Here is a 17125-nt window from a genome sequence, read left to right as displayed (position 1 = left end):
GCTGATCATTATGACGCCATGAGAAATGTCATCCATCGGTCTGATGGCGTAGTTGGTTATCGCATCTGTCTAACACACAGAAGGTCCCCAGTTCGAGCCTGGGTCAGATCATTTTTTTCGCGGTCAACACTTCTTCATCCCAGACTAAGTAATCCACAGAATATCATGACATGTACCTCGAGCAGTAGAACAAAAAATTACACGAATTTATGCATAATGACAAATCTAGACATCCGGATTATAAAAACAAATGGCTGAGTGGTGAAGAGAAGAGGAAGTTACATAGGCCTCGACCTCAATTTCCTCATTTCCTGATCACCATCCTCGTCGTAGTGCCTGACAGACCTTGCTCGCACAGGCTGTGCTGGAACAGGTTGCGAGAAGTGGTCCCTCATGCGATTAGTAGCTTGTGTCTGCACCTATCGCAACCATGATCCATGAGGCAAGAAAGGTAACGGAATCGATAGAACACACCTCAGCCAGGACTGTTTTCGAAACCTGAAACAAAGGTCCTGTCAAACCTAGCTTGACAATGATATATCTGAAAAGTGACATATGGTTAAGTAAGGATATTAATCAATAGCAGAATTGAAATTATACGTACGAAGTTACCATCGCCATCAAAGTAAACGTGAAATACAGAGGGTTGAACAACACCGCCATAGCCTCATTCCAGCCGAGTACGACGAGGACGCCATACATCCAGTATGGGATCTGTGCAATGCTCGACACAGTGCTACGTTTCGCTTCGACGTAGTATGCATCTGCATCCTTTCGGAAGCGAGAAGTAAGGTCAAGACACTTCGTCTCGGTGAAGACGATGAGCGTTGAAGGGAAATCAAATTCATCCGTGGAATTGAGGGAATCAGAGGACTCTGAGGGTAGCACGAATTCAAGGGAAGGATCAACGGGAGCGATCTTGGCGTAACGGGGGATGAGACCAATCGTCTAAAACATAATTCCAATGTAAGTATATACAGGAGAAACTCGCAAAGACACGTACCTGGTCCTTAGCTGTCTTGAAGGCCCCATCAATATCGTCATCAGGTCTCCAAACTCGAGGAATAGCATTCTCATCGTAGCGGAAGCGCTCTTCGAAATGAGTCCGAAGCTTGCCGAGGATCACAGCATCAGCAGTTTGCTCGTCGACCTTGGCCCTTAAAACGAGCCAGGCACGTTTTCGCAGGGCAGCGAGGGATGATACATTCTCATCATCCGTGCAGTTGAAGCCTGTATCATACATTATTGAGAACGTGATAGAGAAGGTGAAATAACTCACTTCTCGCCTTTGCCAGATATGTTGACTCGGCCTTCTCGAGCGTTTCTTTGAACGTGCTCAAGACCTTGTCCCACATGTCAGGTGTAGCTTTGTTGAGACTGATGTCGACGGGTTCAGAAATTTGCTTTCTGAAGTTCCTCTATGAAAATATTTTAATGGATATCGAAAACAACTCTCAGACAACATACCTCAATCAGGTTGACCATCTTCTTTGTCTCATCTTTCCTGCACTGGTCAGCCACATTACCAATCTCCTCTCTGAGAGACCCGAGTTCGTCCTGCCACGTCCAGTCAGTGTCCTCCAGCGAGACCTCCTTCGCACCATCTGCGAACCGTTTCTCGCACTTTGTCTGGGCCTTCCCAACCACGTCAGCGAAGTTATATTCATCGCCGCGCAAGCCTTCAAGAAGCTCCCTTTTGAAGGAGCTGAGACATGACCTGTGCAAGTTCTTAAGCTGCCCAAGGAAGAGGGGAGAAAGTGTCGAATCCATAACCCCGAGAAGGTCAGCACGCTTGCGTTGATATACCCCTTGGTGATAGCGAGATGCATCTCGGTCATAGCGGCCTAGGAAATGAAATGTATAAAAACGTATGCAACTTGAATTGAGATAGTATCCTCACTTAGGGCTTGAGATTTCCAATCCCGCATTAAACTACCGAGGCCTTCTACAACGTGGCCTGCTTCGATGGGTCTCCGCTGCGACTTCGACTGTTCTGTGAAGTCTGCGAGTGCGACGGACGATATCTCGTCACACCGGAATTGTGCGAGGAGTTCCTGCTGTGTAGGCAGATCAAGGTCCTTGTTCGTTTGCACTTGTTCCTGAAAATTTTCATCTTTAGTGCGTGATTTGTGGACATGAATATGTCCCTACCCATATGTTCTCCATATAGAACGCCACACCATCAGCGGGAATTCTTTTATGGTAGGCAGGCTTGAAGACAAAGTCATCTCTCGTCTTGTCCACAAACCGTTTCCGTAGCTCTTGGACTTCAGCTTCAAATTTATCTGTAGCCAGTATCTTGTGAGGTAGCGCTGTGAATGCAAGGTCAAAGTAATCCGAAAGTTGACGATCCTGGAGGTCCTGCGGTTTAGAAAGGGAATCCCAGATTTTGTTGAGGTCTGCAGTAAGGGTGGCTTGGAGGTTCGCGAGGGGAGTAACCCCAATATGGTCTCGAATTACGAATAGTAGCAGAGTACGCCCTTGGGAGCTGCACGTGGGAGAACTTGAGGACACAAATATGGATTGACGCTTAATGACCTTACCCATCTTGAGCTTTCTTGCCGAACAGACCAAGGTTGACCTCAAACACGGTCTTGAGAAGACCCATGTTTGCACCCTGGTACAAGCCAACTTGGTGCTCCCAGAGGTTGATGAGGAGTACTTCTGACGAAGCAAGGGAGAAAAGAGCAGATTTGCGTTCAAAGTCCTGAGAGTGGTTGAATGATAAAAACTACTATCAACAAAAACTCATTCATACCTGGTCCTCTCCACGTTCTCGCCCATCCGTGCCTTCCACGTCCATGACCATGACAGACATGTCTTGCCCTCGGCACATCCAGATACCTCAGGCTGAGTGAGCAAGAATACGGGAGTTGACTAGTCTATATATTTACCTTTCGTAGTCTGCTGTCGTCTTGTCTCATCCATGACGTCAAATGTAGTACCAAATAGCCTGTTTAACAGTGTACCTGCCACATTCATCAGTGAACAGCGCTTCCAGACATTGGCATTTCAGTAGCTTACTCTTCCCAGTAGACTGCGACCCGAAGACAGCTACTATGTTATAATTGAAGCCAGCGTCGCGCAGACCCCATCGTCCTATCTGAGATGTCAGGTGGGTTCTGTTGGAAGTAATATAATTGAGGACTCGAATAAAATTCATACATGCTAGGAAACTGACGTGAAGTTCTTCTCATCATTAATGACTTGCAATCGTTCAGAAGTTGACAAAATCTTGTTGCTTTCTGACGTATGACCGTTAATTGTTGGCTTGGTGCTATTAAGCTGTGTAGCGAGTAACGAAGGGTCAAAAGCTGAATGAGGAATTTTAACGGATTGACCGTTGAGCGACATGACTGCGGGATGAAATAGAGTAGGAATGAGTGACAATCAAGGCAAAGAACACGAAGTGTAAGCGTGCAGTCAAACTGACATTGACCGTGACAACGTTTTAAGCGGGACGTTCCAACACGAGCTCTAAAGGGTCTATATTATCACGTGACTGTACACGTATATAGCGGCTTCTTCCGTGACAATATCCTGGTCCTTCTCCATGATCGTCGTCGACCAGACTCTGAAGTAATGAAATGACCTTACACGCCTGCTTGTTGTAGATGCGTTTCACAAGATTTTTTTGAAGAGTGCCGCGGCTGACAAATGACTCGTATATTAGGTAACAAGGAAAGGGGCTCGACGATCTACCAGGACTCCTCTTTCTCTTACTCTTCTTCATTCCACCATGATCATGTTATTTATTCGCGCAGTTAAAAAACACAAGGCCAAGAAGCAGGCAAAGAAGGACAATAAGCAGTCCTCTGACCCTTCTGATAGTAACGATGAACACTTGTCCGCGAAGCGGCCAAGAGCTAAAAGGCGTGCCCAGCGGGCTGCTGCCAACAGTAAATAGTATGTACTCTCATAACTTGAAGCAAAGTACAAATGCATAATGCTGCTTGTAGATGCATCATCGACCATGCTCAGCACACTTCGTCATAGAATCGGCACTCAGTTTAGCAGCCATTCTGACCATTCTAAAAATCGTGATTGGGAACCTGGCTCATGTTGACTCTTGCACGCTTGTGTTTGTATTCTTACACCGGTAGATTACTTTTCCGTCCTTTATAGCTCCATGGATTTGTGGTGTATCTTCTACTTTCATCATCCCCATACATGATACGTCGAATGCATCAACTTCGACGATCACGGTGTTACCTTTTACCTTGCGAAGGAGTATTTCATAACACATGGCTAACGAGCTGAACCGAGTGTACACTGTACTTTTTGAAGTCAGCGACTCTCCCCATTTGGTAACACAGTTTGTTGTAAGCTTCAAGCCGCCTTAATCATATTGCATCAGTCCGTCTCCCCTTAAGCTTCTGGTCCGATTATGAATGTGCATATCAGATTATAATTATGGTGATCATCAACATGCCCGGGAGACAAGAAGGAGATGGAAAAGGTGGATTTGTGATAATTGTGCCACTGGGACGAACCTTGCCTGCTTTGGATCGATTGGCACGCTCTCTGCATTCCAAGTGGTATATCCCGAGAAAGCCACTTCCACCGATGTGGTTCAACATTTCATCTCTTGAACTGAGACTTTCATCTTGACAACATTGGCGCAAATTTGAAGGGCAAGATACATCCTATCGCGGCTTTGCACACTCCATCAGCTCTGATTTACTCCATGCCATCGTCACCTTTGATTCTTAAAATGCCGAGCTCTCGTCGTTTGGCTGCACTGTTCACTAATAACCGTGATTCTATCCATGAGAAGTCTCGCTGTCCAGACGCGAGTCTCTCCAGCCCACTCGTTGGACGCGATGATCCAAAGGACGGAGATCGTGCCGAGTTTCATTCGGATAGCGGCAATAACATCTCGGAATATCTCAATCTTGACCTACCTTGTCCGTACCTCCCTCCTCGTCCTGTATCTTCTTCATCCGCGATCCATCCGTCAAACCATTACCCTTCACCGTCACCATTCGCACATGATGTCGAAATGCGATCCCTTTTGCTCTCCTATGAGAACGAATATCCTTCTCCATCCTCAATTATCGAATCTCCTCTACCAGTTGAATCTGCCCCTGCTATTCACCCAGAATCTCTTTTGGGCCGTAACTACTCCCCTCGATTTCCGGAAGACCACAGGCTCCTCGAGACCTTTGTTCATGATTACCGCCTTTGCGATGAACTCGGCTCAGGTGGATATGGTTTTGTAATGACCGCAGTAGACCGCCAGGAGAACGTTGAGGTCGCTGTCAAATTCATCATTAAAGAAAAGGTCCCGGAGCAGGCGTGGATGGAGGACGAGGTCTGTGGTCGAATCCCCATAGAAGTCCTGGTACTTCATCTCGTAGAACACGAACACATCATCAAGTGTCTTGAATTCTTCGAGGATGAGCTGTTTTTCTACCTCGTGAGTCATGCTTGCGATATGAATTTTTTCCAACCGCTCAGCAAATGCTAGGTTCAAGAGCTTCATGGTTCTCCGTGGCACAGACGCAAAAAATCGTATGATGCTCATTCGCATCCCCCCCTTGATGATATTGTTATCCCGCACTTCAGCTCGCCACCCCCCATATTATCTCCTGCTGCGTCTGAATTTTCGGTTCCGGATTCTGAACCAGAAACTCCCCCGCAGGAATCAGGACATCTCCCAGCCTCAGTTCTCGTGGAAGGATGCGATTCACCTTTAAATGATGACTTGCAGTACCACTCACTTCATCTCACACGCAAAAAATCTACCCTCGAGCCACCTCGTCCTTGCTATACGCGCCGCCCCTCGCATGACCTTTTTGAATGCATAGAACAAACGAAACATAAGCGCCTCTCAGAGAAACAAGCCCGGTATATCATGGCTCAGGTGGTCGAGGCAGTACATTACCTCGACAGTCGAGGAATCTATCATAGAGACATTAAAGATGAAAACCTTGTCATCGACAAAGACTTCAAGGTAGGGTTGTATTTCAAAAAATATCATTTGTCACTGACGGCGTGTCTAGGTCAAACTCATAGACTTTGGAAGTGCCGCAATAGAGAACCCTAACGACCCGTCCCCATACTATAAACTCTTCTTTGGTACTACTGCATACGCCGCCTCGGAGGTGCTCCTTAAGCGATCCTACCAAGCTGCACCCGCCGAAATCTGGACCCTCGGTGTGCTAATGTCATACCTACTGACCGGGATGTCCCCATTCCCCACCGAAGCGGATGCCATTGCGGGACACATCGTCCTATCCGAGCTGCCGGGGAAGGGGCTCAGTGATTCGTGCCTGCATCTCATGAGCAGGTGTCTCGAACCAAACCCTCAGCTACGTGCCAAAGTGAACGAAGTACGCGGACATCAATGGCTGAAGGGCGCTTTGGATGGTTTGTAGCTCTTAGCCTCTTATCCTCTATCGGTCCATTTTCTTCTGTTTACATATACCTCGGTATGAGCACACCGGCTTAGAATACACACCCACTAGTACTCGTGTACTCGCTATACCTCTTCGTCGTATCTTGTGTTTGGATTTGAGAACTTAATGGGGCGGTGACCGGGTAATAGACTTTAAGTAATTCAAATTGACTGCCGAAAATAAAATTGAGACACGGTCTCGTCGACTCTTCCCGCAAAATTTGGAATTCAAGACTTTTCTTCTTTTTTTGCTTCCAGTCTATGTCCTTTGCAGACTAGTGGCTCAATCTGGCTCAATGGCGGAGTTCCGGCTGGTGTTGCACGGCATGTCGGCACGATGATATTAACAATTTAGATTTAGAACGTCCGTTCTAAATTCTAAACCAGTTTCGCAAACGATATTTTGGCGTGGCATGCATAATGATCAGTTCCATGAGACCTCCTCGAGGGGTCCAGTTGGACAACACACTCCAGCGTCGCACGCTTCCCACCTTAGACCGTCTTGACACTAGTGCCATGAATCATATTGGAGACACTCCGAGAGTTACCGCAAGTACTCGTAGGAAATCATTACAAGATATTGTTCGGTATGTCCACTGCCAGTCGAAGTGCAAAGGCCTTACTTACTATATCCAGACATTTTACCCCAGCATGGTTTGCTGTCACGATGGGTAAGTCAAAATAAGCCTACCTATGCGTTGTGTTAACAATATTTATGACCTTGTGTAGGGACTGGCTCAATAGCCCTGCTTTTCCACAACTATCCTTATGCGGGTGATTCTCCAGTAATGCGAGGGTTTGCACTCGGCTTTTTCTTCCTCAATCTCGTGCTCTTTTTGCTCTTCAGCGTCATCACCGCGGCTCGATACATTTTCTTTCCTGGCATCTGGTCTCGAATGATACGACATCCTGTACAGAGCTTGTACATTGGCACATTTCCGATGGGCGCGACTACGTTATTAAACATCGCCAGTAGCGACATATTCCAGACATATGGTTTCGGGGGGAAGCCGTTTGTCTATACGGTGTGGGCATGTTGGTTGATCAACGTTGCAATTTCGATTACATGCTGCTTTGGCATGATTCATGTTATGTGAGTACCGAGTTCACGAACTACGAAGATGAGCTGGAGTTGACGTCAGTCTCACAGGATTACTCTCCAACAACATTCGCTTAAGTCTATGACGACTGTTTGGCTTCTTCCTGTCATAACCCTTGTCGTCGGATCTTCTTCTGGGGGCTTGCTCGTGCAAGCGCTTCAGCTTTATTCCCCCTCCTATGCGTTGCTCACGGCGACGTTCTCCGCGTGCATGGTCACAATAGGTCTCAGCCTTTCCCTTATGCTATTCACGATATACATCCTTCGGCTGGTCGTCTATGGTTACCCCACGGGTGTATCAATCCTGTCCGTTTTTCTTCCCGTCGGTCCTTGTGGACAGGCAGCATATTCGCTTTTAAAATTGGGGTCTTCTTTCCGTTCACTATTGCCTCTCAGTTATGGTGATCCCGGCGGACTGTTGAGGCAACCTAGAACCGGTGAAGTAGTGGAAGTGATATGTATGGTTGGTTCTATGATTCTATGGTCACTAGCGAGTATGTGGATACTCTTTGCAATGCTCGGTCTCGCCCACACCCTCCGTCGGGAACGCATTGAATTCAAATTGGCATTCTGGGGAACTATATTTCCTAATGTGTGTATCTATGGCTTTCAATAGGAGTGCGCTCAATTCGATTTTTCACAGGGAGTGTACGCAAATCTCAACCTTGCGTTGGCGACAACATTTTCGTCGACATTTTTTAAAATATGGGGTTCAATATATTCGGTGGGGACACTGATATTGTGGGTGTGTATCGCCTTGCCTACAATACGGATGATTCCAAGCGGTCGTATATTTGACGCCCCGTGTCTAGAAGAAGTCACATTAGAGGGACTGGCGAGTGACGCGGAGAGAAGCGAAGACGATTTAAAGAACGGAACATGATGTCCGAAAGATTGACACATGTTCAACCATCCCTACATGCAATTTCTGAGGTGAGACATCTTGCAGGTCTAGTTGCCCTCTAGTCACGACATATCGACTCGGTTTGTATCCCAATATTTTTATATAGAAGACTACAAAATATGCCTTCCACCCCCTTTAATCTTTGTGAGCAGATTCCTCTTTCATTTTTCCTAAGATCGCACATGGAGGCCGATGAAAAAATTCGCATTGAGTTGATTATTCCGATTCACCTTGAGTTTCTCTCACGACGGCAGCCGGGGAAAGAGTGAGGACCGCAGTATTGAAAATGTCTCACAAGATGATTAAATCCTTGAAATAGACTTCCACTGTGTAGGTACCGGGCCCCACATGAGCTGTGTTATCAACTTGTTGTGGGAAGCCAAGGGAATGGCAGAGGAAACAATGGCACGGTTGCACTGGCAAAGCTGCGGTGATACTGTAAGGATAGTAGACTCGTGAGTAGGGCTATCATCTTATGTAAGCCCTAGCCTTAACCCTAGAAAATTTTTCGGAGGGACCGCCGTTTCGGAAACTATAGACTTTAGGTATTGCTCGAGCCTCGAGAAGGTTTCATAAATATATACACGTCATTGTATCTATGGCTAGACAGTACGATGTCCACGGCACGGTGCTTCCGATTCGTCCATGCAGCCTGTGCCAGTAAGGCCTACATCAATGTGAATATATCGAATTATGGTATAGTCCGAGTCTAGCTATGACAAGTTTGGTGTCACCAGCCTGAGCGCCACGTCTTGTGGTCCTAGTAGAGCTATGCTGTGCCACCACCTTCTCGGATATCCGCCACGTGCTAAGTGTACTGTGGTCATTGGTGAGTACCCGCACATTGTTCAATTGGTCATATAATCTAACTAGATATTTCCTCGTCAAAACGCAGCTTGTACTTGCTAAAAGGCGGAAAATCGAGGAGCACTTATCCTTTCTTGTTCTGATCGGAGGTTTTCTTCCTACGTCCCATGGTAAATGCTCATAAAAGCCTCGTGAGATGGGAAACTCTAACTCTGAAACATTGATCGGCATAATTTGGATTGTACACCTGGCTTTGAGCTGGCGCAAGCTGATGATACGAGTCTAAAGTTTGAATATGGCAGTTGAGCTCCGAGCTCGATGTTTGATAGGAAAGAGTTGGACGCAAGTCTCGACACGTTCCGCGAAGTCAGCTGTTACAGTGAACCTGGGAACAAACACGTAGAGTACGTGTCACAGTACTGTAGAAACTACTTGTTATATACACTCTGCGTGCACTGCCGATGGTTAAATGATGATTGCCAGTTCTGCCAGTAGAACTTGTTGAAAGATTATAAGTAGATAAGTGCAGGAGGTAGATCAACCTGGACAAACTTCCCATGCGACCACCACCACCGTTACAGCGTTATGGTCACGCTAATTAGACCATATATAGTAATTACTCCCGGCTTTCAAAGGCCAAAATAATACGAAGAACATTGTCAAATGCGAGTGATTGAAGTGAGAGCACAACATCGACAAAATGTGATATTACAGTTGCGAGTACAGTTTGTAGACTACGAGTATATGAATTCAAAGCATAGAAAGCATAATGAAAGGGAAAACTGTTACAAGAACATCTAGACGCTTGGGCCCCTACTATTTTTCTCCTGATCCTCCTCGTATCAGCCCTCGCATCATACCCTTACCCCGACCTCACCCTTGTCATCCTCGTCATCCTCGCATTCCCTTTCGCCCTCTACCTGTCGCTTCAGCAGAGCCAGTACATTTGGCCGGATCCTTTCGCTGACGAAGCATACCCATGCTCCGTTTCACCACCTGACTGATCCTGCGGACAGTCCCCTTGCCCTTACCATCTGGATGGTAACCTACGACACGATGCATGATGCATCCCCTTTGCCCTATTTTCCTTTCTTGATCTCTGACTCGGTGCGCAGTCGCACATGCGACTTATACTTAGATCCGCAGTTGCACGATCGTGCCCCTGCGTGTTTCACTTCTCATTCTGATCTGTGACTCACTTTCTTATCCAGCACGTTCTACCTAGATCGAACGTGCCTTCCTATTATGGTCTTACCCTTTACCGATTGCCTCTCCCGGTAGTACGAGTTATCATCCACTAATACGTCTCCTGTCCTCTATATAAACTCGCTACCATGTACCATATTCCCTAACTTGAATCTACTTGGTTCTTGACCTCCTACTCTCACCAGAGTGATCCTTCTGCCTCGCCAGCAGTCTATATTCTATCTTCTTATCTGCTCTTCGCGGATAAGCCTATAGTCTCGACCTTTGCTCATCGACTTCGTCGACGAACAAAGCCCCTGTTAACTAGTCGGACTTCTGTCCTTCTAATTAACGACGATCCTTACGATTAACCTTCGGGTGTCGTAAGCCTAGGCCGATTTAGCTTATCGTCTCGCACCCGCGTGACATAAGCTACCCGATTTGGACATAGGCGTCAAATCGTACTTGCCGAAGACACGCCAAGTACGACCCCTAACCTTGGGCTAGCCCAAGGACGTCCACAGACCGTTGACGACACAAGCTCTGTTTGAGCGTCGCCAACAGATACCATCCAAGTCGTAACAAAAACAATTGATAGAATGATCATACAAGTAAAGTATGCGCAGTCTGAAGAGGGTGGATAATGCAATGGTCTAATGTAAGTCTAATGGTTTGGTGAAAGCTGATATAATGCTAGGACAACATAGAGATATCAGACATTAAGGACACATATATTGATATTGATGCATCATATTACTTATTGCATCACATGTTCTCAAAATTACATCTAGAAATTATTGTTCCTTTATCAGTGTGCCTCAATGTGCATTTCTTATTGAAATAAGTATCTAGATGTATTCTATAGAACTGATTATACTACACTTTCTGTACTCGACTAATGATTTGATGAAGAACTTAGGCTGCTATCGAGAAACTCAGAACTTATGTTTTGAAACTTTGGGTGGCTGTATTTTAAGGTTTACAAGCTTAGTAATGTTGAGCCCTATATCCGGGATTTGTCTTTTGCCCACCACTTGGATAAGTGGGTGACTTCCCATAGGCTAAATAATGCAGAATATCTTATAATGGACTTTGAAAATCATTTGCAAAAGATAATCTGTATAGAATACTAAATCATAATGCAATTGGAATAAAATAATGTGTATGACTGAGTTTTTTCTTCATCACAACTAGTATGCTCTGGTGAATCACACGGAAGAGACAGCATTGCTCAATGATGAAGAAGATGCAAGAATCACCTTGTTATCTTTGTGCTTTTATATGTCTCCCAAATTGCTGCCATCAGATGCATGGGCAATTCTTGAAGTTCCAAGTCATTGATAGCAAAAAAAACCTGCATTAATATGTTAGCACACACATGTACATTGAGAAGTAAAATACTTAACTGAAGCCTAAAAGATGGACAGTGCCTGTTACTGGACAGATACAGGCAGATTGGAGTCAGCATTGCAGCTGTTTTCATTTACTCTCTTTTCACTTGGTCAGTGCACATCCTCTGTCCCACTTGCTCCCCCCCAGATTTTATTTTATTTTGCTTTGTGTTTGCTCTTGTGAGACAGGTGCACATTATTTTACATGACTTCCTTTTTCTGACTCCTGTCTGCAGCAGTTCCACCTGGCGTTGTTTTTGTATAAATGCCCCTCTGTTGTGGCCTGCGTGCTCAACAAGGCACAGTGCCCTACCCATGATGTTGATCACACTGTTTAAACATACCCAGACTATTATGATCACATTTACTTTCCTGAATTGCATGCACACATCTATGTTAGTGTGTCCTCCTTTTGCTTCTGGCTCCAGTCAGCATTGTTGTTGTCCCATCTCACCTCATGCGTACAATGCAGTCCAGTGGGTCATGATGTCACTGTTGCTTTTGAAGGTTGTTCTCTGTCCATTGGTGTTGATGGTCAGTTTCAGATGTTTTCTCGTGCTCACTTTGAATCTGAGAGGTACTACCATTGTACTGTCTTTGTGCTACTTTGCTCTCTGCCATGCTCAGGCACTATCTGTTGCTCATTGTTGGACTGTTTCACAGTGTGATGATCCTCCATGGTTTCACTACAGCTCTGATCATTTGAGGGAGTGTTTGCAGTGTTTGCCTTTGATGGTCTTGACACAGACTGCACACTCATTTGTTCGCAAAAGTACTGATGTTCGCACTAAATCATCTGCTATTGATGCCATCATTCTTCAATTGTTGAGGTGTTGCACGGAGCTTGCTCTGTTGAATGACCATTTGTTATCTGACAGACTCATCTGTAGCTCTTCTTCCTGCACTCATTCAAAGTCACGCGGTGTACTGCTCTCAGCTCATTTCTGCCACATCTTTGGTGATGACATTGCTGCAGCATTACGCACTCCCCCTCTTTTGCTTAACCTTTTTATTGACCATGTTCCATCCTCCCTCTCCTCTAGCTTTGATATCCCATGCCTATCTGCACCATTGGAGGATATAGCACATCTCCTTCACTCCCTGTCTCACAGCGATGTTGTTGATTGCATCAAGCATTAGTTACAGTGCATCCAGTCCTTGATTGATATATGCACACACTGTAAGGTGTGCAATGGGTTGGCCAATGCTATAAGACAGCATGCGAAACAACTCATCCACATCGGGCCACACCTGTTAGCCATCACGGTGTAGCGATGGTCGCGGTGTTGGGCTCAAAACCACGTATTTCCATACTCACGTCAACACCCGAAACATATGCGCACATGTCCAACACACTTTCGCACATGTCCATCCCATGTCCTGTCCATCCGAACTAGCCTCACTAGGTGTGTAGTTATTCCCGTGCACATTTTCTGACATTTGTACCGCATTATTACATGTCCGCAGCACCTCGTGTCTTATTACATAGGACATCGGACCTGACATATATCGCTACTATCTTCGCCTGTAGTTTTCTGAATTTCTACGTACTTACTTAAATACTCTGTAGTGACCTGTAGCTATCATTATCCAGTAGTTAGGAGCTGTTTCCCGACTCTGCGGATCACCCAGAATATTCTCGTAGTTCTTAGTTGCATTGCAAAATATTACCATTCATTCACCGTCATACTCCGTCACTCGTTATACTCGCGCATACCGCTCACAACCCGACACTCATTATAAAGTTTCCGACTCATTATTGTGAAGTCCGAAAGTCCGAAATCTCGGACATTGCACTTTGGCTTCAGACATTGGATAAGTACCTTCAGACATCATCGGATTACCTTCGGACATCATTTCGCACCATCAGACATTTTGTTATTTGCATTACTGACACATTTTTACTACTAATACCAATTAGCAATCCCTTTAGGATCGAACGCACTTGCTCTGCAAGTATAGCAGACTAGGTCATGCTAAGATCTACCTAAATATTTGTTGTCTAGGTAGTACAATTTCTGCTGAGCCCAGCAGGAATTAGTTTTCTACAACGGGTTTCGCCCTTCTGCCATTTTCTGATTTGTCAGTTCTAAGTGATACAGAGATTGTCTTCACCATACTGCGACACGAGTTTGGATCCACCATTATCAACTGTGTTTCCAACTCCTGTACACCAAAAGAAAAAGACAACACTTGGAGGAAGGCTTACTGCACAGCCATCAAACAAGACATGATTGCAACTGCAGTGGTTGTTCAATTTGAACATGAGCGTGCTTGGCCTGCTGTGGCCCACAAGGATGTTATCCTTCAATGCATTAATGAATATTACAAGGCTTCTCAATGGACTGAACCCCCGGTCTGCACTATTTGTTCCAGATATCATGAAGGAAGTGTGTTAATCCAATTGACGGACAATTTAACATGTTTCAATATGGAATTACTACGACTGCTTGATCCTTACATTATCCAGAGATGTGTTGTTCAGAACACATCTACGTGCTTCTTCTTTGGTCATGACACAATTGATGGCTTGATCATGGACAAGTCTGGCATTTCCTTTGATTCCTTAGATGGCTGTTCTATGTCTTTTCATCTTTGTCCTGATTGCCAATCTTCCTTGACCAAGAACAAAGTTCTGAGACTTGCGCTAGCCAATCATTTGTTTTGCAGATTGTTGCCTGTGCAATTTGCTGACTTGACATGGGTGGAAGAAAAGGTCTGCATGTTGCATTGCATCACAGCTCACGTTACTTGTCTGTTCCAGTCATCAGATCCAACTCAGCCAAGTGTGCACATGAGATGAACACTATCTCTACTGCCACTGTACTTCCTTGTACACCTACAGATGTGAATGGGTTCCTTAGTGTTGTATTCATTGGTCCCGAGAAATTTGATCCCAACTGTATGGGTACCCTTTTCCATGTCCAGAAGGCAAACATTTGGGCCTTTCTTGTTTGGCTGTGCCATCACAACCACCTTTATGCAAACATTCCTCTGGATTCCGCCATTACAGATCTCTATCCCTCAGATGGACCCTTGCCTGGACTTAGTGAGCATGTTTTTGAAGACAACGAGCTCAACGCTGATCTTGTGTTTGGTCTGGAAACAGCTGTATTCAGCAAACATCCAGCTGCCCTGGTGACTGAAAGTGAAGCACCTAGTGTCACCGAGTCACTCATATTAGAGAAGATGGATGTGTCTGATCCTGAGAGTATGAAAGTGTCTGGATGCAGTTTTGTGGCATTGGCCATTCATAATCTTCTCCCAAAAGATGACCTGACCTTGTCATTCACCATGGTGGGCAACCCATTACCGAGTACAACAATTCCAATTTTTTTCCAGGTCTATTCCTCACCCTATTTCCTTACAGCCTAGGTGGCTTTGAGATTAAGGAATGACCAACCGCTCTGGCATTCAGGAACCAGGCCAAGTACTTCTTGTCCATTGCTGACCGCACATTTCGTTATCATAACAGCTTCATCTTTGTTGTTCTCAATATCTGGCAATGTCAACAAGCTCATCTTCATACATCTTTCACTGTTGGCAAGTCCAACTTCAATGTTGTGGCATGTAGACCAACAAATGTGACACCACCTCTTCTTGAATGCATAGCTTATAAGCTCGAACATGAGGGCAAATTGTTGAATCCTTCTGCTGATGAACATCAGGCATTTGAGCTTCTCCAGCAAGTCAACACTCTGTCTGCTCATGTCCCTGGGTCCCAAGCCTCCAAGATTCATGTGAGGAATGAGATTCGTAATTACTATGGTTATTTTGGACTACCACATATTTTTTTTACCTTCAATCCAAGTCCAGCTCATAGTCCCATCCTACAGGTGATGTACAAAGACAAATCCATCGACTTGAGTCATCGCTTTCCTGTCATGCTTAGTGGCTGCGAACATGCTCTTTGCCTTGCCCAAGACCCTGTTGCAGCTGCTGATTTCTTCGAATTCTCTTACCACATATTATTTTGGCATTTGTTCAGATGGGACTTTGACATCAAATGCTCCACACCAAAGGGCAGCATTATCAGGTTTATTTATGCTTTCTATGGCATGAGTGAGTTCACTGAGCATGGTTCACTTCATGGACACTTTGTTGTTTGGCTTAAAGGGGGTTTAAATCTATCCACCATTCATGACTGGCTGTGCAATTCTGCTGAGTATCAAGATAGGTTCTTTGCATTTTTTGAGGCCATCATACATCATCACTTGTCTGATACAGACAACATTGTGGATCCAAAGTTTGAGCCTTGCATGCAATGCCCGCCACATCCTCCTGCTGTTGGTTCCCCTCTGGACATGTTGAAAGAATGGGAAGCAGTTTATGTCACAGAAATCAAACAATGTGGCAAAGTTTTGCAGTGTCACAGGTGTCGTCCATATGCCATAAATACAGAAATGATGGTCACTGTCATTTTTTGTTCCTGCATGAGGTGGTGGAGGCTTCATCTTTCGATGCAGAGACAAATTCAGTAATATTGATGTGTCAGGACAGCACCATGAACTATTTCAATCCATATATTTTGGTTTTTTGCAGGCACAATCATGACATGAAATGCATATTATCTGGCAGAGGGGCCAAGGCTGCCATGTTTTACATTTCAGATTACATCACAAAGATAGATGTTAAGACATATAAAATGTTGTCCTTACTCTCTTGAGCGGTAGCATGTATACCAACTCATGCATCTGCAAGGTTGGTGACAGATGGGGTGAAGAATTTGCTGCACAAGTGTTTGACACAATTTAATGGCTGACATCAAGTCCATGCACAACAGGCTGTTCATTATATTCAAGGTTTTGAGGATAGTATTGCGTCTCATAAAACATCACCCATGCTGTCATCCCTCCTGATATCTTATGTCAAGGAATGTTACCCATGGTTGATGCAATATCCCATGCATCATCATGATCTTGTTTTAAGTACCAGTGATGTTGGACTGCGACGAGTCCAAACAAGTACCTATGTGTATTGCAACGGATATCCAGGGGCAACTCCTTGACACCAATCAAGTCCATCACTACATCCATCGTGCAGATTCTCTTGCTGATATGAATTTCTATGATTTTTGTTGATGTATGCACATTGAGCATGTGAGTCAAAGTGAGAAGAACAAAAATACCTATGAGACTTGACTCAGTGTTCTTTGCAGGCATGGTCTGAAGTCAGAACATCCTTCTGCTAAAACCAACATATTAGTGGAACATACTAATGATGCACATAGTGACGGTGACACAGAAATCGTGCCTTGGGTAATTGAGATGTCTATTTCTCATAAGACCAATGCTATATTGTGGGCTATATTCTGCTTGGCTCATTTTAAACCTTTCAGC

General features: G+C 45.0%; 7 protein-coding genes and 1 non-coding gene across 8 annotated transcripts; 6 read left to right on the top strand and 2 right to left on the bottom strand.

The window, feature by feature from the left end:
* The first annotated feature begins 37 nt into the window (after positions 1-37).
* On the top strand, positions 38-111 carry EDB93DRAFT_t111. Its single transcript has one exon. It is a non-coding gene; the product is annotated as a tRNA-Val (tRNA).
* Positions 52-3448, bottom strand: EDB93DRAFT_1183557 (RHD3/Sey1). The gene is made up of 13 exons (XM_041450728.1): positions 3182-3448; positions 3025-3122; positions 2895-2969; positions 2759-2844; positions 2544-2707; positions 2152-2488; positions 1901-2099; positions 1468-1844; positions 1280-1418; positions 1004-1230; positions 605-948; positions 475-541; positions 52-419 (listed from the first exon to the last, which is right to left on the bottom strand). The coding sequence occupies exons 1-13, from the start codon at positions 3352-3354 to the stop codon at positions 279-281; spliced, it is 2427 nt and encodes an 808-aa protein (XP_041301532.1). The 5' UTR covers positions 3355-3448; the 3' UTR covers positions 52-278.
* A 103-nt stretch (positions 3449-3551) lies between these two features.
* EDB93DRAFT_1183553 (uncharacterized protein) lies at positions 3552-4361 on the bottom strand. Its single transcript, XM_041450727.1, has one exon. It carries the CDS (start codon positions 3973-3975, stop codon positions 3730-3732), a length of 246 nt encoding a protein of 81 aa, XP_041301531.1. The 5' UTR covers positions 3976-4361; the 3' UTR covers positions 3552-3729.
* Positions 4362-5002: 641 nt separating this feature from the next.
* On the top strand, positions 5003-6380 carry EDB93DRAFT_1095726 (kinase-like domain-containing protein; the record flags this gene model as incomplete). The annotated part of the gene is made up of 3 exons (XM_041446716.1): positions 5003-5419; positions 5471-5956; positions 6006-6380. The coding sequence occupies 3 exons, from the start codon at positions 5003-5005 to the stop codon at positions 6378-6380; spliced, it is 1278 nt and encodes a 425-aa protein (XP_041301530.1).
* A 324-nt stretch (positions 6381-6704) lies between these two features.
* On the top strand, positions 6705-8756 carry EDB93DRAFT_1183551 (voltage-dependent anion channel-domain-containing protein). Its single transcript, XM_041450726.1, is given in 7 exon segments — positions 6705-6987; positions 7037-7071; positions 7130-7493; positions 7551-8091; positions 8143-8603; positions 8616-8668; positions 8723-8756. 5 exon segments carry the CDS (start codon positions 6821-6823, stop codon positions 8380-8382), a joined length of 1347 nt encoding a protein of 448 aa, XP_041301529.1. The 5' UTR covers positions 6705-6820; the 3' UTR covers positions 8383-8603; positions 8616-8668; positions 8723-8756.
* A 5829-nt stretch (positions 8757-14585) lies between these two features.
* On the top strand, positions 14586-15161 carry EDB93DRAFT_1256447 (uncharacterized protein; the record flags this gene model as incomplete). Its single annotated transcript, XM_041453947.1, has 1 exon — positions 14586-15161. One exon carries the CDS (start codon positions 14586-14588, stop codon positions 15159-15161), a length of 576 nt encoding a protein of 191 aa, XP_041301528.1.
* A 32-nt stretch (positions 15162-15193) lies between these two features.
* Positions 15194-15853, top strand: EDB93DRAFT_1066799 (uncharacterized protein; the record flags this gene model as incomplete). The annotated part of the gene is made up of 1 exon (XM_041444915.1): positions 15194-15853. A coding segment is annotated over one exon (660 nt), but the record flags the coding sequence as incomplete, so codon positions are not given.
* A 281-nt stretch (positions 15854-16134) lies between these two features.
* On the top strand, positions 16135-16452 carry EDB93DRAFT_1095742 (uncharacterized protein; the record flags this gene model as incomplete). The annotated part of the gene is made up of 1 exon (XM_041446718.1): positions 16135-16452. The coding sequence occupies one exon, from the start codon at positions 16135-16137 to the stop codon at positions 16450-16452; it is 318 nt and encodes a 105-aa protein (XP_041301526.1).
* Between the last annotated feature and the right edge of the window lie 673 nt (positions 16453-17125).

Source organism: Suillus bovinus, assembly GCF_016758785.1.
Source record: "Suillus bovinus strain UH-Sbo-P2 chromosome Unknown EDB93scaffold_123, whole genome shotgun sequence".
Taxonomy (NCBI): domain Eukaryota; kingdom Fungi; phylum Basidiomycota; class Agaricomycetes; order Boletales; family Suillaceae; genus Suillus; species Suillus bovinus.
The sequence above is the reverse complement of the archived record's forward strand: the minus strand, read 5'-3'. Positions and strand labels throughout refer to the sequence as shown.